Raw genomic sequence first — 20,773 nt, 5'->3', positions numbered from 1 at the left:
GGGGCGATCCCAGTGCTCCCAGTACGGACCGGTATAAACCAGTATGGACCAGTATGGACCAACACGGACCAGTGACCCCTCCCAGTGCTCCCAGTATGGCCCAGTGACCCCTCCCAGTGCTCCCAGTATGGCCCAGTGACCCCTCCCAGTGCTCCCAGTAAGGCTCCCAGTGCTCCCAGTATGGCCCAGTGACCCCTCCCAGTGCTCCCAGTATGGCCCAGTGACCCCCCCCAGTGCTCCCAGTACAAACCAGTGCTCCCAGTCCGACCCCAAACCCCCTCCCAGTGCTCCCAGTACAAACCAGTGCTCCCAGTCTGACCCCAAACCCTCTCCCAGTGCTCCCAGTAAGGCTCCCAGCACTCCCAGTATGGACCAGTAAGGCTCCCAGTATGGACCAGTATGACCCAAACCCTCTCCCAGTATCCCCACATGGCTCCCAGTGCTCCCAGTATATCCCAGTGACCCCTCCCAGTGCTCCCAGTATGGCCCACTGACCCCCCCCGGTGCTCCCAGTACAAACCAGTGCTCCCAGTTCACCCCCCCGTGCTGCCCCCAGGCCTCCCCCTCCTCCTGCGCCGCCTCCTGCCGCCGTTCCCAGTGTTCCCAGTGCTCCCAGTGTCCCCAGGGAGGCTCCCAGTGCTCCCAGTGTCCCCAGTCACCGCCTGGAACTGGAGGCTGCCGTGCAGCGGCGGCAGCGCTGCGCTCTCCAGCGTGGCCGCCAGGCGGCGCTGTCCCGCGCGCAGCGGCGTCACCGATTGGCTGAGCCGGAGCGTCTGCCCCGCCCCCACCGACCTGCGGCCGGAGCGCAGCCGTGAGCACCAGTACGGACCAGTATAAACCAGTATAAACCAGTACGGACCGGTATAAACCAGTATAAACCAGTACGGACCGGTATAAACCAGTACGGACCAGTACGGACCAGTATAAACCAGTATAAACCAGTACGGACCGGTATAAACCAGTATAAACCAGTACGGACCGGTATAAACCAGTACGGACCAGTACGGACCGGTATAAACCAGTATAAACCAGTATAAACCAGTACGGACCGGTATAAACCAGTACGGACCAGTATAAACCAGTACGGACCAGTATAAACCAGTACGGAGCAGTATAAACCAGTACGGGCCAGTACGGACCGGTATAAACCAGTACGGACCAGTATAAACCAGTACGGAACTGTATAAACCAGTATGGACCGGTATAAACCCGTACGGACCGGTATAAACCAGTACGGACCAGTATAAACCAGTACGGACCGGTATAAACCAGCAGGGACCAGTACGCCCGGTACGGACCAGTACGGACCAGTATGGACCAGTATGGAGCAGTACGGACCAGTATGGACCAGTATGGACCAGTATGGACCAGTATGGAACAGTACGGACCAGTAGGGACCAGTATGGACCAGTATAAACCAGTATAAACCAGTATGGGCCAGTATGGACCAGTATAAACCAGTATAAACCAGTCTAAACCAGTCCCTCCCAGCCCTTCCCAGTATAAACCAGTAACCCCAAATCCAACTTTAACCCTTTCTTAACCCTTTCCCACCCATTTTCCACCCATTTTTCCCCACTTTCCCCCCCTCCCAGTATAAACCAGTAAGCCGTAATTCACATTTAACCCTTTGCTAACCCCTTTTAACCCTTTCCGAACCCCTTTTTAACCCATTTTTTCACCCATCTCCCCCCTCCCAGTATAAACCAGTATGAACCAGTCTCACCCCAGCGCCACGGGTTTGGGGCAGGCGATGCCGGCGCCCTCCATGCGCAGCGAGGCCCCGGGCAGCGGCTCCGGCAGAGGGTTCTGGAACACGACCTGCACCGGCACCGCGCGGCCCACCACGGCCGGGCCCAGCAGCTGCGGGGAGCCGAAATTCCCCGGATTTCACCCCAAAAATCCCACCCCAAAATCCCCGGATTTCACCCCAAAAAATCCCACCCCAAATCCCCCAAAATCCCAGGATATCACCCCAAAAATCCCATCCCACAATCCCCGGATTTCACCGCAAAAATCCCATCCCAAAATCCCCAGATTTCACCCAAAAATCCCACCCCAAAAGCCCTGGATTTCACCCCAAAAATCCCACCCCAAAAATCCCACCCCAAATCCACGGGATTCACCCCAAAAAATCCCACCCTAAAACCCCAAAATCCCCAGATTTCACCCCAAAAATCCCACCCCGAACCCCAAATCCACCACGGCCGGGCCCAGCAGCTGCGGGGAGCCAAAATCCCCGGATTTCACCCCAAAAATCCCACCCCAAAAATCCCACCCCAAATCCACGGGCTTCACCCCAAAAAATCCCACCCTAAAACCCCAAATCCCCGGATATCACCCCAAAAATCCCATCCCAAAATCCCCGGATTTCACCCCAAAAATCCCACTCCGAACCCCAAATCCACCACGGCCGGGCCCAGCAGCTGCGGGGAGCCGAAATCCCCGGATTTCACCCCAAAAATCCCACCCCAAAATCCCCAGATTTCACCCCAAAAATCCCACCCCAAAAATCCCACCCCTAATCCACGGGATTCACCCCAAAAAATCCCATCCTGAACCCCCAAAATCCCTGGATTTCACCCCAAAAATCCCATCCTAAATCCACGGGATTCACCCCAAAAAATATCACCCTAAAACCCCAAAATCCCCGGATTTCACCCCAAAAATCCCATCTCAAAATCCCCGGATTTCACCCAAAAAATCCCACCCCGAACCCCAAATCCACCATGGCCGGGCCCAGCAGCTGCGGGGAGCCGAAATCCCCGGATTTCACCCCAAAAATCCCACCCCAAAAATCCCACCCCAAATCCACGGGATTCACCCCAAAAAACCCATCCTGAACCCCCAAAATCCCTGGATTTCACCCCAAAAATCCCATCCTAAATCCACGGGATTCACCCCAAAAAATAACACCCTAAAACCCCAAAATCCCCGGATATCACCCCAAAAATCCCATCCCAAAATCCCCAGATTTCACCCCAAAAATCCCACCCCAAAATCCCCGGACTTCATCCCAAAAATCCCACCCCAAAAATCCCATCCTAAATCCACGGGATTCACCCCAAAAATCCCATCCTGAACCCCCAAAATCCCTGGATTTCACCCCAAAAATCCCACCCCAAAAATCCCACCCCAAATCCACGGGATTCACCCCAAAAAATCCCACCCTAAAATCCCAAAATCCCCTGATTTCACCCCAAAAATCCCACCCCGAACCCCAAATCCACCACGGCCGGGCCCAGCAGCTGCGGGGAGCCGAAATCCCCGGATTTCACCCCAAAAATCCCACCCCAAAAATCCCACCCCAAATCCACGGGATTCACCCCAAAAAATCCCACCCTAAAATCCCAAAATCCCCGGATTTCACCCCAAAAATCCCACCCCAAAAATCCCACCCCAAATCCACGGGATTCACCCCAAAAAACCCATCCTGAACCCCCAAAATCCCTGGATTTCACCCCAAAAATCCCATCCTAAATCCACGGGATTCACCCCAAAAATTAACACCCTAAAACCCCAAAATCCCCGGATATCACCTCAAAAATCCCACCCCAAAAATCCCACCCCAAATCCACGGGATTCACCCCAAAAATCCCATCCTGAACCCCCAAAATCCCCGGATTTCACCCCAAAAATCCTACCCCAAATCCCCCAAAATCCCCGGATTTCACCCCAAAAATCTCACCCCAAATCACTGCCTTTCACCCCAAAAAATCCCACCCCAAATCCCAAAGAATCCACCCCAAAAATCCCATTTTTCACCCCAAAATTCCCCCAAAAATCCCATTTTTCACCCCAACAATCCCACCCCAAATCCCCCAAAATCCTCAGATTTCACCCCAAAAAAATCCCATCCGAAAGTCCCCCAAATTCCTGGATATCACCCCAAAAATCCCATCCCCAAATCCCAAAGAATCCATCCCAAAAATCCCATTTTTCACCCCAAAAATCCCACCCCAAATCCCCCCAAAATCCTCAGATTTCACCCCAAAAATCCCAACCCCAATCCCCCAAATCCGCGGGATTCACCCCAAAAATCCCATCTGAAAATCCCCCAAATTCCTGGCTTTCACCCCAAAAATCCCATCCCCAAATCCCAAAGAATCCGTCCCAAAAATCCGATTTTTCACCCCAAAAATCCCCCCAAAAAATTCAAATTTTCACCCCAAAAATCCCACCCCCAATCCCCCAAAATCCTCTGATTTTACCCCAAAAAATTCTACACCAAATCCCCAAAATCTGCGGGATTCACCCCAAAAATCCCACCCCAATTCCACCCCAAAAATCCCATTTTTCACCCCAAAAATCCCAGTTTAAGTCACAAAAAAAATGCAATTTTTTACCCCCAAAAAATCCCATTTTTTTCCCCAAAAAAATCCCGTTTTTGACACAAAAATCTCTTTTTTCACCCCTAAAATCCCCTTTTTCACCAAAAAAATTTCCCCTTTTCAGTCCCCAAAAATGCAAATTTTTACGCCGAAATAATCCCGTTTTTTTACGCAAAAATCCTCCTTTTTCACCGCCAAAAATCACCATTTTCAACTCAAAATCCCACTTTCTCTCCCCAGATTCTGGGGTTTGAGCCCAAAATTGCAATATTTAGTCCAAAATGAGCTGATTGAGCCGGAAAATGATGATTTTTAGCAGGAAAATAACGCGATTTGAACCCAAAAATGAGGATTTTTGCCCCAAAAAGCTCCGGGCACCAGGTCTACCCCATTGAACCCAATGAGGAGTTACAGACAACAGGTCTACCCCATTGAACCCAATGGGGAGTTACAGACAACAGGTCTACCCCATTGAACCCAATGGGGAGTTACAGACAACAGGTCTACCCCATTGAACCCAATGGGGAATTGCAGACAACAGGTCTACCCCATTGAACCCAATGGGGAGTTACAGACAACTGGTCTACCCCATTGAACCCAATGGGGAGTTTCAGACAACAGGTCTACCCCATTGAACCCAATGGGGAGTTACAGACAACAGGTCTACCCCATTGAACCCAATGGGGAGTTACAGACAACAGGTCTACCCCATTGAACCCAATGGGGAATTGCAGACAACAGGTCTACCCCGTTGAAGTCAATGGGGATTCAAGAGCAACAGGTCTACCCCATTGAAGTCAATGGGGATTCAGGGACAACAGGTCTACCCCATTGAAGTCAATGGGATTTAGGGACAACAGGTCTACCCCATTGAAGTCAATGGGGATTCAGGGACAACAGGTCTACCCCATTGAAGTCAATGGGGATTCAGGGACAACAGGTCTACCCCATTGAAGTCAATGGGGATTTGCGGACACCAGGTCTACCCCATTGAAGTCAATGGGGATTCAGGGACACCAAGTCTACCCCATTGAAGTCAATGGGATTTAGGGACAACAGGTCTACCCCATTGAACCCAATGGGGAGTTACAGACAACAGGTCTACCCCATTGAACCCAATGGGGAGTTACCGACAACAGGTCTACCCCATTGAACCCAAAGGGATTTGGGGACAACAGGTCTACCCCATTGAACCCAATGGGGAATTACAGACAACAGGTCTACCCCATTGAACCCAATGGGGAGTTACCGACAACATGTCTACCCCATTGAACCCAAAGGGATTTGGGGACAACAGGTCTACCCCATTGAACCCAAAGGGGAGTTACAGACAACAGGTCTACCCCGTTGAAGTCAATGGGGATTCAAGGACAACAGGTCTACCCCATTGAACCCAATGGGATTTGGGGACAACAGGTCTACCCCATTGAACCCAATGGGGAGTTACAGACAACATGTCTACCCCATTGAACCCAATGAGGAGTTACAGACAACAGGTCTACCCCATTAAACCCAATGGGGAGTTACAGACAACAGGTCTACCCCATTGAACCCAATGGGGAGTTACAGACAACAGGTCTACCCCATTGAACCCAATGGGGAGTTACAGACAACAGGTCTACCCCATTGAACCCAATGGGGAGTTACAGACAACAGGTCTACCCCATTGAACCCAGTGGGGAGTTACAGACAACAGGTCTACCCCATTGAACACAATGGGGATTTCAGGCCCTCCCCATCTCCGCACTGAAAACCCCAAATTTTTTGGGATTCTCCTGAATTCCTTTATGGGATCTCTTTAGGATTTCTCTGGGATGTTTTGGGGTTCCGTTTGGGATTCCTCTGGGTTGTTTTAGGGGTCCCTGTGGGATTTCTCTGGGATGTTTTTGGGGTCCCTTTAGGATTTCTCCGGGATGTTTTTGGGGTTCTGTTGGGATGTTTTTTGGGTTCCTTTGGGGTCCCTTTTGGATTCCTCTGGGATGTTTTGGGGTCCCTTTGGGATTTCTCTGGGATGTTTTTGGGGTTCCATTTCGGATTTCTCTGGGATGTTTTTGGGGTCCCTTTTGGATTCCTCTGGGATGTTTTTGGGGTTCCTTTGGGATTCCTCTGGGATGTTTTGGGGTCCCTTTGGGATTTCTCTGGGATGTTTTGGGTTCCTTTGGGATTTCTCTGGGATGTTTTTGGGGTTCCATTGGGATGTTTTTGGGGTCCCTTTGGGATTTCTGTGGGATGTTTTTGGGCTTCTGTTGAGATTTCTCTGGGATGTTTTTGGGGTTCCATTGGGATGTTTTTGGGGTTCCGTTGGGATTTCTCTGGGATGTTTTTGGGGTCCCTTTGGGATTTCTCTGGGATGTTTTTGGGGTTCCGTTGGGATTTCTGTGGGATGTTTTTAGGGTCCCTTTTGGATTCCTCTGGGATGTTTTTGGGGTCCCTTTGGGATTCCTCTGGGATGTTTTTGGGGTTCCGTTGGGATTTCTGTGGGATGTTTTTGGGGTTCCGCTGTGATGTTTTTGGGGTTCCATTGGGATTCCTCTGGGATGTTTTTTGGGTTCCTTTGGGATTTCTCTGGGATGTTTTTTGGGTTCCTTTGGGATTTCTCTGGGATGTTTTTGGGGTTCCTTTGGCATTCCCCTGGGATGTTTTTGGGGTTCCGTTGGTATTCGGGGGTCGCCGTTACCGTCAGGGTCAGCTCGGGCGTGTGCAGCCGCACCAGCAGCTCCTTGGCCAGCACCTGGCCGCTCTCCTGCACGGCCGCGGCCACCGTCAGCTTCAGCGCGTCCTGGTCGCCCACGTGCGGCTGGTACTCGCCGTACGTCACCGTCATGGCCACCGTGTCCTCTGCGGGGACAGCGGGGACGTCGGCGACGCCCCCGGGGGACAGCGGGGACACCCCAAGTGGACAGTGGGGACAACCCAAAGGGCATTGGGGACAGCCCAGGGGATGTCGAGGACACCCCCAGGGGACATCGGGGACACCCCCAGGGGACATCGAGGACACCCCCAGGGGACATCAGGGACACCCCCAGGGGACATCAGGGACACCCCCAGGGGACATCAGGGACACCCCCAGGGGACATCGGGGACACCCCCAGGGGACATCAGGGACACCCCCAGGGGACATCGGGGACACCCCAGGTGACATTGGGGACACCCCAGGGGACATTGAGGACATCCCCAGGGGACATCGGGGACAGCCCCAGGTGACCTTGGGGACACCCCAGGGGACATTGGGACATCCCCAGGGGACATCAGGAACAGCCCAGGTGACATTGGGACACCCCAGGGGACATTGGGGACAGCCCCAGACACCCCTGGGGGGCCCTGAGGTGGCCCTGGGCTTGGGGCTCATGTTGGAGCTCAATGGGATGGGGCTGGGGACACCCTGGGGACACCCTGGGGACACCTTGGGGACACTCTGGGGTGTCCCCGGGTGTGGCAATGAAGGGGTGGCACTGTCCTGGCCCTCCCAGTTGCTCCCAGTATAAAGGAGTACCAAACCAGTATAAACCAGTACCAAACCAGTACCAAACCAGTACCAAACCAGTATCAACCAGTATGAACCAGTATAACCAGTACAGACCAGTATAAACCAGTACCAAATGCTGAATTTAACAATGCCAATTTCCCCACATTTTTCACCCTCTGGGCAACCCAAAACCCCCCAAAATCCCCTCAAACCCCCTCCCAGTCCCTCCCAGTATAAACCAGTCCCTTCCAGTCCCCTCCCAGTACAAACCAGTACAAACCAGAACAAACCAGTATAAACCAGTACAAACCAGTAGCAAACCAGTACAAACCAATACCAAACCAGTATAAACCAGTACCAAATACTGAATTTAACACCAATTTTCCCCCATTTTTCACCCTTTGGGTGACCGAAAACCCTCTCCCAGTATAAACCAGTATAAACCAGTATAAACCAGTCCCTCCCAGCGGCTCACCCTGGCCCGGGGGCAGCGTCCGGCGGTGCTGCTCCTGCCGGAAGGCGGCTCCGGCCACTCCGGTGTAGCGGACGGCGCAGAGGGAGAAGCGCAGCCGCAGCGTCCGAGGCTCCAGCCCTTGGTTCTTGACCACTGCCCGCAGCTCCAGATCGGCTCCGGCCACGGCTGGACCGGCCCCAACGGTCAGCGTCACCTCTCCGGCCGAGGCCGGGCCCCGCTGGCGCGGCCGCGAGCCGTGAGAAGTGGCCGTGGAGACGGCGCGGCGCTCCTCCTCCGAGCCTGGCCGGGGGTCAAAGGGTCAAGGGGTCATTGGTTGGCTCATTGGTCAAGGGGTCATTGGTGGGGTCATTGGTCAATGGTTGGGTCATTCGTCATTGGTTGGGTCAAGGATTAGGCCATTGGTCAAGGGGTCCTTGGTTGGGTCATTGGTCATTGGTTAGGTCAAGGGGTCATTGGTTGGCTCATTGGTCAAGGGGTCATTGGTGGGGTCATTGGTCAATGGTTGGGTCATTCGTCATTGGTTGGGTCAAGGATTAGGCCATTGGTCAAGGGGTCCTTGGTTGGGTCATTGGTCATTGGTTAGGTCAAGGGGTCCTTGGTTGGGTCATTGGTCATTGGTTAGGTCAAGGGGTCATTGGTTGGGTCATGGGTCAAGGGTTGGGTCAAGTGGTCATTGGTTGGGTTAAGGGGTCATTGGGTCAAGGGGTCATTGGTTGGGTCATGGGTCAAGGGTTGGGGTCATGGGTCAAGGGATGGGTTATGGGTCAAGGGTTGGGTCATTGGTCATTGGTTGGGTCAAGAGATCAAGGGTTGGATCATTGGTCATTGGTTGGGTCATTGGTCATTGGTTGGGTCATTGGTCATTAGTTGGGTCAAGGGGTCAAGGATTGGGTCATTGGTCAAGGGGCCATTGGTGGTGTCATTGGTCAATGGTTGGATCACTGGTCATTGGTTGGGTTAAGGGTTGGGTCAAGGGGTCATTGGTTGGGTCATTGGGTCATTGGCCAAGGGTTGGGTCAAGGATTGGGTCATTGGTCAAGAGGTCATTGGTTGGGTCAAGGGGTCATTGGGTCAATGGGTCAAGGGTTGGGTCAAGGAATGGGTCATTGGTCAAGGGGTCATTGGTGGGGTCATTGGTCAATGGTCGGGTCACTGGTCATTGGTTGGGTCATTGGTCAAGGGCTGGGTCATCAGTCAAGGGTTGGGTCAAGTGGTCATTGGTTGGGTCAAGGGGTCATTGGTTGGGTCATTGGTCATTGGTGGGGTCATCAGTCAAGGGTTGGGTCAAGTGGTCATTGGTTGGGTCAAGGGGTCATTGGTTGGGTCATCGGTAATTGGTGGGGTCATCAGTCATTGGTTGGGGTCATGGGTCAAGGTTTGGATCAAGAGATCAAGGGTTGGGTCATCAGTCAAGGGTTGGGTCAAGTGGTCATTGGTTGGGTCATTGGTCATTGGTTGGGTCATTGGTCATTGGTTGGGTCATCTGTAATTGGTTGGGTCAAAAGATCAAGGGTTGGGTCATCAGTTCTTATTGGTCAGTGACGTCCACTCTGGGTCACTCAGTGGTCACTTAGGCATCAGGGGTCACTCAGTGGTCACTCAGGGGTCACTCAGGGGTCAGTGGCCACTCAGTGGTCACTCAGTGGTCACTCAGTGGTCACTCACTGACCCTCGGGGTGCTTGTACTGGTCAGTGATGTCCACTCTGGCCGCAGAGCCGGCGCCCAGCGTGCGGATCCTGCGGTCACTCATCGGTCACTAAGGGTTACTCTATGGTCACTCAGGGGTCAGTGGTCACTCAGTGGTCACTCAGTGGTCACTCAGTGGTCACTCACTGACCCTCGGGGTGCTTGTACTGGTCAGTGATGTCCACTCTGGCCGCAGAGCCGGCGCCCAGCGTGCTGATCCTGCGGTCACTCATCGGTCACTAAGGGTTACTCTATGGTCACTCAGGGGTCACTCAGGGGTCAGTGGTCACTCAGTGGTCACTCAGTGGTCACTCAGTGGTCACTCACTGACCCTCGGGGTGCTTGTACTGGTCAGTGATGTCCACTCTGGCCGCAGAGCCGGCGCCCAGCGTGCTGATCCTGCGGTCACTCATCGGTCACTAAGGGTTACTCTATGGTCACTCAGGGGTCACTCAGGGGTCAGTGGTCACTCAGTGGTCACTCAGTGGTCACTCAGTGGTCACTCACTGACCCTCGGGGTGCTTGTACTGGTCAGTGATGTCCACTCTGGCCGCAGAGCCGGCGCCCAGCGTGCTGATCCTGCGGTCACTCATCGGTCACTAAGGGTTACTCTATGGTCACTCAGGGGTCACTCAGGGGTCAGTGGTCACTCAGTGGTCACTCAGTGGTCACTCAGTGGTCACTCACTGACCCTCGGGGCGCTTGTACTGGTCAGTGATGTCCACTCTGGCCGCAGAGCCGGCGCCCAGCGTGCGGATCCTGCGGTCACTCATCGGTCACTAAGGGTTACTCTATGGTCACTCAGGGGTCACTCAGGGGTCAGTGGTCACTCAGTGGTCACTCAGTGGTCACTCACTGACCCTCGGGGTGCTTGTACTGGTCAGTGATGTCCACTCTGGCCGCAGAGCCGGCGCCCAGCGTGCGGATCCTGTGGTCACTCATCGGTCACTAAGGGTTACTCTATGGTCACTCAGGGGTCACTCAGGGTCAGTGGTCACTCAGTGGTCACTCAGTGGTCACTCACTGACCCTCGGGGTGCTTGTACTGGTCAGTGATGTCCACTCTGGCCGCAGAGCCGGCGCCCAGCGTGCGGATCCTGCGGTCACTCATCGGTCACTAAGGGTTACTCTATGGTCACTCAGGGGTCACTCAGGGGTCAGTGGTCACTCAGTGGTCACTCAGGGGTCACTCAGTGGTCACTCACTGACCCTCGGGGTGCTTGTACTGGTCAGTGATGTCCACTCTGGCCGCAGAGCCGGCGCCCAGCGTGCTGATCCTGCGGTCACTCATCGGTCACTAAGGGTTACTCTATGGTCACTCAGGGGTCACTCAGGGGTCAGTGGTCACTCAGTGGTCACTCAGTGGTCACTCACTGACCCTCGGGGTGCTTGTACTGGTCAGTGATGTCCACTCTGGCCGCAGAGCCGGCGCCCAGCGTGCGGATCCTGCGGTCACTCATCGGTCACTAAGGGTTACTCTATGGTCACTCAGGGGTCAGTGGTCACTCAGGGGTCACTCAGTGGTCACTCAGTGGTCACTCAGTGGTCACTCACTGACCCTCGGGGTGCTTGTACTGGTCAGTGATGTCCACTCTGGCCGCAGAGCCGGCGCCCAGCGTGCTGATCCTGCGGTCACTCATCGGTCACTAAGGGTTACTCTATGGTCACTCAGGGGTCAGTGGTCACTCAGTGGTCACTCAGTGGTCACTCACTGACCCTCGGGGTGCTTGTACTGGTCAGTGATGTCCACTCTGGCCGCAGAGCCGGCGCCCAGCGTGCGGATCCTGCGGTCACTCATCGGTCACTAAGGGTTACTCTATGGTCACTCAGGGGTCAGTGGTCACTCAGGGGTCACTCAGTGGTCACTCAGTGGTCACTCAGTGGTCACTCACTGACCCTCGGGGTGCTTGTACTGGTCAGTGATGTCCACTCTGGCCGCAGAGCCGGCGCCCAGCGTGCTGATCCTGCGGTCACTCATCGGTCACTAAGGGTTACTCTATGGTCACTCAGGGGTCAGTGGTCACTCAGTGGTCACTCAGTGGTCACTCACTGACCCTCGGGGTGCTTGTACTGGTCAGTGATGTCCACTCTGGCCGCAGAGCCGGCGCCCAGCGTGCTGATCCTGCGGTCACTCATCGGTCACTAAGGGTTACTCTATGGTCACTCAGGGGTCAGTGGTCACTCAGTGGTCACTCAGTGGTCACTCAGTGGTCACTCACTGACCCTCGGGGTGCTTGTACTGGTCAGTGATGTCCACTCTGGCCGCAGAGCCGGCGCCCAGCGTGCTGATCCTGCGGCCGATCGCGCCCTCCTCCACGTGCACCACGGCAAAGCCCCCGTGCGGCTGCCGCTGCCAGTACACCTTGTCGCTGTTCACCTGCGTAATTAACCCGCTCATTTGCATAATTAATTAGGTCGTTAGTGTCCTCAATACCCCCCCCCGCCCCGCCCCAGCAGCATTAATTATGGTTTGTTGTTAGGGTAATTAACCCTGCTTTGTGTAATTAGGGCACGCCCACAGCAGCTGCCAGCACGCCTTGTCGGTGTTCGCCTGCGTAATTAGCCGGCTCATTTGCATAATTAATTAGGTTATTAGTGTCCTCACTAAGCCCCCACAGCAGCATTGTTAATTATGGTTCAGTGTTAGGCTAATTAGCCCCGGCTTTGCATAATTAGGGCGTGTCCCTGAGAGTCTCATTTGTATAATTAGTGATCACCCCCTCAGCACCATTTGTTATGTCTGCTAATTAGCACAATTAAGGCCTGATTTGCATAATAAATCCACCACCGCAAGCCGCCAGTGCGTTGCCATTGTTTACCTGGTCCTTCCCTTATTTAACGTTCTCATTTGCAAAATTAATTTTACCCCTCAGCAGCACCGTTAATTACACGTATTAATTTGCATAATCATATCCTAATTTGCATAATTAAGCCACGCCTTGCACCCGAAACTGCCAGCAGACTGCCATTGTTCAGGTGTTCATTTCCATAATTTACCGCCTCATTTGCATATTTAACCATCAACCCACAGCGTCATTAATTATACATATTAATTTGCCTAATTAGACACTCATTTGCATAACAAAAGCCACGCCCACAACCTAAAGCCACCAGCGCACGGCCATTGCTCACCAGCTTCCTTTCCATAATTACCCATCTCATTTGCATAATTAATCACCCCCTTTTAGCAACATTAGCCACGCCTCCCACCCAACTAATCCCTCATTTGCATAATGAGCCCCGCCCACCTCGGCGAAGACGAAGGGCGTGTCGTACTTGAGGAAAACGTCGCCGTTCTTGACGGCCGTGACGGAGCAGGGCCCGCAGCAGAACAGGCCTGGAACCAGTACGGACCAGTATGGACCAGTACGGACCAGTACGGACCAGTACGGACCAGTATGGACCAGTATGGACCAATATGGACCAGCACGGACCAGTACGGACCAGTACGGACCAGTATGGACCAGCACGGACCAGTACGGACCAGTATGGACCAGTACAGACAAGTACGAACCAGTATGGACCAGTACGGACCAGTAAGGACCAGTACAGACCAGTAAGGACCAGTACGGATCAGTACTGACCAGTACGAACTAGTATGAACCAGTATGGACCAGTACGGACCAGTAAGGACCAGTACGGACCAGTATGGACCAATATGGACCAGTATGCACCTGTATGGACCAGAATGGACCAGTACGGACCAGTAAGGACCAGTACGAACCAGTCAGGACCAGTACGGACCAGTACTGACCAGTACAAACTAGTATGGACCAGTATGGACCAGTATGGACCAGTACGGACCAGTACGGACTAGTACGGACCAGTACGGACCAATATGGACCAGTACGGACCAGCATGGACCAGTATGGACCAGTACGGACCAGTACGGACTAGTACGGACCAGTACGGACCAATATGGACCAGTACGGACCAGTACGGACTAGTACGGACCAGTACGGACCAATATGGACCAGTATGGACCAGTACGGACCAGCATGGACCAGTATGGACCAGTACGGACCAGTACGGACTAGTACGGACCAGTACGGACCAATATGGACCGGTATGGACCAGTACGGACCAGCATGGACCAGTATGGACCAGTACGGACCAGCATGGACCAGTATAAACCAGAATGGACCAGTACGGACCAGCATGGACCCGTACGGACCAGCATGGACCAGTATGGACCACTATGGACCAGTACAGACCAGTACAAACCAGTACAGACCAGTAACCCCAAATCCCCATTTCCCCCATTTTTAACCCTTTTTTTTGCTGTTTTCCTGCAGTTTTTGCCCCATTTCCCCCCTCCCAGTCCCCTCCCAGTATAAACCAGTATAAACCAGTAACCACCAGCCCCAAACCAGTACAAACCAGTACAAACCAGTAACCCCAAATCCCCATTTCCCCCCATTTCCCCCCCATTTTTAACCATTTTCCCGCCGTTTTTGCCCCATTTTCCTGCTCCCAGTCACCTCCCAGTATAAACCAGTATGGCCCAGTATAAACCAGTATGGCCCAGTACCGCTGCTGGTCTCCTGGGGCGTGGCGTCCACCACCTGCCAGCCGTCGTAGCCCTCGGGCAGGTCCGGCCGCTTCATCCAGCAGTCGTTCCACACGTGGAAGTTCCTGCACCAGTATGGACCAGTATAAACCAGTATGGACCAGTACGGACCAGTATAAACCGGTATGGATGGCTATGAAGCAGTATGGACCAGTATAAACCAGTATGGGATGGTATGGGCCAGTATAAACCAGTATGGACCAGTATGGACTGGTACGGACCAGTACAAACCAGTATGGACCAGTATGGACCGGTATGGACCGGTATGGACCAGTATGGACCGGTATGGACTGGTATGGACCAGTATGGACTGGTATGGACTAGTATGGACCAGTATAAACCAGTAGAGACCAGTACAAACCAGTATAAACTGGTACAGACCAGTATAAACCAGTACAGACCAGTATAAACCAGTACGGACCAGTATGGACGAGTACGGACCTGTATAAACCGGTATGGACCAGTATGGACCGGTATGGACCAGTATGGACCAGTATAAACCAGTACGGACCAGTATAAACCAGTACGGACCAGTATGGACCAGTATAAACCAGTAAAGACCAGTATAAACCAGTATAAACTGGTACAGACCAATAAAAACCAGTACGGACCAGTATAGACCAGTACAGACCAGTATGGACCAGTATGGACTGGTATGGACCAGTATAGACCAGTACAGACCGGTATGGACCAGTCCAAACCAGTCCAAACCAGTATAAACCAGCCCAAACCAGTCCAAACCAGTATAAACCAGTCCAAACCAGTCCAAACCAGCTCAAACCAGTCCAAACCAGTATAAACCAGCCCAAACCAGTCCAAACCAGTATAAACCAGTCCAAACCAGCATAAACCAGTATAAACCAGTTTGCCCAGTACCAGACGGAGTCGGTGTTGAGGCGCTCCAGGGGCCGCATGGCCTCGTCCAGGTAGATGTCGGTGGTCAGCGACGTGTCCGTGTCGTGGGCAGAGTTGTAGTTGGTCACCGTGCGGGTGGGCAGGCCCAGGCAGCGCAGCACTGACCAGTACAGACCAGTATAAACCAGTATGAACCAGTACAGACCGGTATAAACCGGTATGAACCAGTACAGACCGGTATAAACCAGTATAGGGCAATAGAAGTCGATATAAACCAGTATGAACCAGCAAAATATTGAGTTGTGGGATGGGGTTCCACCAGTATAAACCAGTATAAACCAGTAAGGACCAGTACGGACCAGTATGGACTGGTGCAGACTGGTATAAACCAGTACAAACCAGTATGAACCAGTAAGGACCAGTATAAACCAGTATAAACCAGTATGGACCGGTATATGGCAATAGAAGTCAATGTAAACCAGTATAAACCAGTATGAACCAGTAAAATGTTGAGTTGTGGGTTGGGGTTCGACCAGCATGAACCAGTATGAACCAGTATGAACCAGTAAGGACCAGTATGAACCAGTATAAACCACTATGAACCAGTCCAAACCAGTCCAAACCAGTAACCCCATATCCAATTTAACCCCTTTTTAACCCTTTTATCCCAAATTTCCCCATTTTTCGCCCGTTTTTCTCCATTTTCCCACCATTTTTTTGCCGCTTTCCCCCTCCCAGACCCTCCCAGTATAAACCAGTAAGAACCAGTACAAACCAGTCCAAACCAGTAACCCCATATCCAATTTTAACCCCTTTTTAACCCTTTTATCCCCATATTTTCCCCATTTTTTGCCACTTTTTCACCATTTTCCCACCATTTTTTGCCGCTTTCCCCCTCCCAGTCCCTCCCAGTATAAACCAGTATAAACCAGTATGAACCAGTCCAAACCAGTCCAAACCAGTAACCCCATATCCAATTTTAACCCCTTTTTAACCCTTTTATCCCCATATTTTCCCCATTTTCCACCTGTTTTTCACCATTTTCCCACCATTTTTTCACGACTTTCCCCCGCCCAGACCCTCCAGTATAAACCAGTATAAACCAGTATGAACCAGTTCAAACCAGTCCGTCCAAACCAGTAACCCCATATCCAATTTTAACCCCTTTTTAACCCTTCTATCCCCATATTTTCCCCATTTTTCGCCCGTTTTTCACCATTTTCCCACCATTTTTTCGCCGCTTTCCCCCTCCCAGTCCCTCCAGTATAAACCAGTAAGAACCAGTATGAACCAGTCCAAACCAGTCCAAACCAGTAACCCCATATCCAATTTTAACCCCTTTTTAACCCTTTTATCCCCATATTTTCCCCATTTCCGCCCATTTTTCACAATTTTCCCACCATTTTTTGCCGCTTTCCCCCTCCCAGTCCCTCCCAGTATAAACCAGTAAGAACCAGTATGAACCAGTCCAAACCAGTCAAACCAGTAACCCCATATCCAATTTTAACCCCTTTTTAACCCTTCTATCCCCATATTTTCCCCATTTTCGCCCGTTTTTCTCCATTTTCCCACCATTTTTTTTGCCGCTTTCCCCTCCCAGACCCTCCCAGTATAAACCAGTATGAACCAGTCCAAACCAGTCCAAACCAGTAACCCCATATCCAATTTTAACCCCTTTTTAACCCTTTTATCCCCATATTTTCCCCATTTTCCACCTGTTTTTCACCATTTTCCCACCATTTTTTCACCACTTTCCCCCGCCCAGACCCTCCCAGTATAAACCAGTATAAACCAGTATGAACCAGTTCAAACCAGTCCAAACCAGTAACCCCATATCCAATTTTAACCCCTTTTTAACCCTTCTATCCCCATATTTTCCCCATTTTTCGCCCGTCTTTCACCATTTACCCACCATTTTTTCGCCGCTTTCCCCCTCCCAGTCCTTCCAGTATAAACCAGTATAAACCAGTATGAACCAGTAAGAACCAGTCCAAACCAGTAACCCCATATCCAATTTTAACCCTTTTTAACCCTTCTATCCCCATATTTTCCCCATTTTTTCGCCCGTTTTTCTCCATTTTCCCACCATTTTTTCGCTGCTTTCCCCCTCCCAGTCCCTCCCAGTATAAACCAGTAAGAACCAGTATGAACCAGTCCAAACCAGTCCAAACCAGTAACCCCATATCCAATTTTAACCCCTTTTTAACCCTTCTATCCCCATATTTTCCCCATTTTTTCGCCGGTTTTTCACCATTTTCCTACCTTTTTTTTGCCGCTTTCCCCTCCCAGTCCAAACCAGTATAAACCAGTATAAACCAGTATAAACCAGTATAAACCAGTATAAAACCAGTAAGAACCAGTATGAACCAGTTCAAACCAGTCCAAACCAGTAACCCCATATCCAATTTTAACCCCTTTTTAACCCTTTTATCCCCATATTTTCCCCATTTTTCGCCCCGTTTTTCACCATTTTCCCACCATTTTTCGCCGCTTTCCCCCTCCCAGTCCCTCCCAGTATAAACCAGTAAGAACCAGTATGAACCAGTCCAAACCAGTCCAAACCAGTAACCCCATATCCAATTTTAACCCCTTTTTAACCCTTTTATCCCCATATTTTCCCCATTTTTCGCCCGTTTTTCACCATTTTTCCACCATTTTTTCGCCGCTTTCCCCCTCCCAGTCCCTCCCAGTATAAACCAGTAAGAACCAGCGCCCACCCGTGGTGACCACGCCGGCGAACACCCAGCACTGGCCGTAGCGGACCGGGCTGCCGGAGCCGTGGAAGCTGCGCAGGATCCCCACGGAGCCGGCCCATGCCGAGGGGTTCGTGCCCTGCGAGTAATCCCCGGTCCAGTTCCCCACCAGCACCCCGCTGTCGTCCAGGGAGTTCACCTGGGATGGGAAAAATGGGAATTTTTGGGGAAAAAACCGGGATTTAGGGGAAAAAATTAAAAAAAAAAAAAAAAACAAAACGAAATTTCCAGGAAAATCGGGCGGAAAATGCGAAAATTGTGGGGGGGAACGACGGAAATTCCCAGCAAAATTCCGGCTGAAAGAGGTCAAAGTTCCTGAAAATATTCCTGGGAAATGGTGGAATCTTGAAAATCCAAAAATTCCCAAAAAATCCCCCAAATTCCCAAAATTTCTGCCCCCAAATCCCCAAATTTCTTCTCAAAATTGGGGAAATTCCAGCCTAAATGAGCAAAGCTTCATCCCAAAATGCTGATAATTCCCACAAAACTCCGCCCTTGCCATCCCAAACATGGCAGAATTATTCCTGGGAAAAGTTGGAATCCTGAAAATCCCAACATTTCCAAAAAATTCCCAAAATTCCAAAAAAATTCCAAAAAAATTTGGCCCCAAATCCCCACATTTCTGCCTAAAATTGTAAAATTTCCACGAAAACAATGAAAATTCCCAGCAAAAATCCAACTTAAAAACCCAAAATTCCTGAAAATATTCCTGGGAAATGGTGAAATCTTGACAATCCAAAAATTCCCAAAAAATCCCAAAAATATCCCAAAATTTTGCCCTAAAATCCCAAAATTTCTGACCAAAATGTTGAAAATTCCCAGCAAAACTCCACCCTAAAGACTCCAAAATTCCTGAAAATATTCCTGGGAAATGGTTAAATTTGAAAAATCCTGAAATTCCAAAATTCCTGAAAAATTTGGGCCAAAAATCCCCAAATTTCTGCCCAAAATTGCAAAATTTCCACCAAAATGACGAAAATTCCCAGCAGAAATCCACCCTAAAGATCCCAAATTTGGCAGAATTAATTCTGGGAAATGGTGAAATCCCAGAATTCCCAAAAATCCCCAAAATTCCCAAAAATTTCTGCCCAAATTGGGAAAATCCCAGCCCCCAGACCTCGGGAATTCCAAGGGAATTCTGCCCCAAACTCCTGGAATTCCGGAGAAAACCCAGGAAAAATTCCCCCAATTCCAATCTGAAATTCCCAAAAATCCCCCAAATCCTGAGAATTCTGCAACAAATCCCAGGAATTTCCCCCAAAATTCCAAAAAATTGCCAAAATCTGAAGAATTCCCCCCAAATTCCAAAAAAAATCTCCAGAATTCCCCCCCCCAAAATCCCAGGAATTTTCCCCAAAATTCCAAAAATTTGCCAAAATCCTCGGAATACTGCCCAAAATTCCCAAAAATCTCCAGAATTTCCCCCACAATTCCGAAAATTTCCCCAAATCCCCCAAAATTCCAAGAATTTGCCCCCAAATCCGCCAAAATTCCCCCCAAATCCCAGAATTTCACCCCAAATCCCAGAAATTTCCCCCAAAATTCCCAGAATTCCCCCCAAATCCTCGGAATTCTCCCCAAAATTCCCCAAATATCTCCAGAATTCCACCCAAAACCCTCCCTAATTCCCCCCAAATTCTTCCCAAAATCCCAGGAATTTCCCCCAAAACCCCCAAAATTCCCAAATTCCCCCCAAAATTCCCAGAATTTCCCCAAAAATCCTAGGAATTTTCCCCTAAACGCCAAAATTTCCACAAGAATTCCCCAGTTTTCCCCAAAAAATCGGAATTTTGCCCAAAAATTCTGAGAATCTGCCCCAAATCCTCGGAATTCTCCCCAAAATTTTGAAATCATAACCAGAAATTCCACCCAAAACCTGCCCAAATTACCCCCAAATTCCAGGAATTTTGCCCCAAAATCCCCCAAAATTCCTCCCTAATTCCTGGAATTCCACCCCAAATCCCAGAAATTTCCCAAAAAATCCCAGATTTTCCCCCAAAATCCCAAATTTCCCCAAAAATGCCCCAAATTTCCCCAAAAATTTCCTAAATTCCCCTCACACCTCCACATTTCCCCAAAAATTCCCAAATTTTCTCCAAAAATCCCTGAATTTCCCCATAAATTCCCAATTTTTGAAAAAAAATCCCCAAACTTCCCCAAAATTCCCCCAAATTTTTCCCAAATCCCAGAAACTTCCCCAAAAATCCCAGGTATTTTTCCCCAAACTCCCAAATTTTCCCCAAATTCCCAAATTTCCCCCAAAATTCCCAAATTTTCCCCAAAATTCCCTGAAATTCCCCAAAAGTCCCCAATGTTCCCTGAAAATTCCAGAATTTCCCCCAAATGCCCAAAATTTCCCAAGAATTCCCAAATTTCCTCAGAAATTTCCAAATTTGCCACAAAATTCCCCAAATTCCCCCCAAAATTCCTCCAGAAATTCCCAAATTTCCACCAAAATTTCCTCAGAAATTCCCAAAATTTCCCCCAAAATTCACAATTTTCCCCCAAAATTCCTGAATTTTCCCAAAAATCCCCAAATTTTCCCCAAATTCCTGAAATTTCACCCAAATTCCCCCCAAAATTCCCCAAAATTCCCCCAAATTTCTCCAAAAAATCCCCAAATGCCCCAAAAATTCC

The 20,773-nt window shown here is 50.7% G+C and overlaps 1 protein-coding gene across 1 annotated transcript in view; it reads right to left on the bottom strand.

The window, feature by feature from the left end:
* Positions 1-533: 533 nt before the first annotated feature.
* The window catches only part of LOC137467848 (protein-glutamine gamma-glutamyltransferase K-like), a 27,046-nt gene continuing 6,806 nt past the window's right edge, over positions 534-20,773 (bottom strand). Inside the window, exons 2-10 of the mRNA XM_068179260.1 lie at positions 18,101-18,275; positions 15,405-15,543; positions 14,490-14,593; positions 13,207-13,295; positions 12,182-12,335; positions 8,273-8,551; positions 7,009-7,169; positions 1,727-1,863; positions 534-792 (exon numbers count right to left, since the gene is read on the bottom strand). Coding sequence (XP_068035361.1) covers positions 534-792; positions 1,727-1,863; positions 7,009-7,169; positions 8,273-8,551; positions 12,182-12,335; positions 13,207-13,295; positions 14,490-14,593; positions 15,405-15,543; positions 18,101-18,275 — 1,497 coding nt within the window. The remainder of the gene's footprint in view (positions 793-1,726; positions 1,864-7,008; positions 7,170-8,272; positions 8,552-12,181; positions 12,336-13,206; positions 13,296-14,489; positions 14,594-15,404; positions 15,544-18,100; positions 18,276-20,773) is intronic.

Source organism: Anomalospiza imberbis, unplaced genomic scaffold, assembly GCF_031753505.1.
Source record: "Anomalospiza imberbis isolate Cuckoo-Finch-1a 21T00152 unplaced genomic scaffold, ASM3175350v1 scaffold_82, whole genome shotgun sequence".
NCBI lineage: Eukaryota > Metazoa > Chordata > Aves > Passeriformes > Viduidae > Anomalospiza > Anomalospiza imberbis.
Note: the sequence above shows the minus strand (reverse complement) of the source record. Positions and strands in the feature narration are given on the sequence as shown.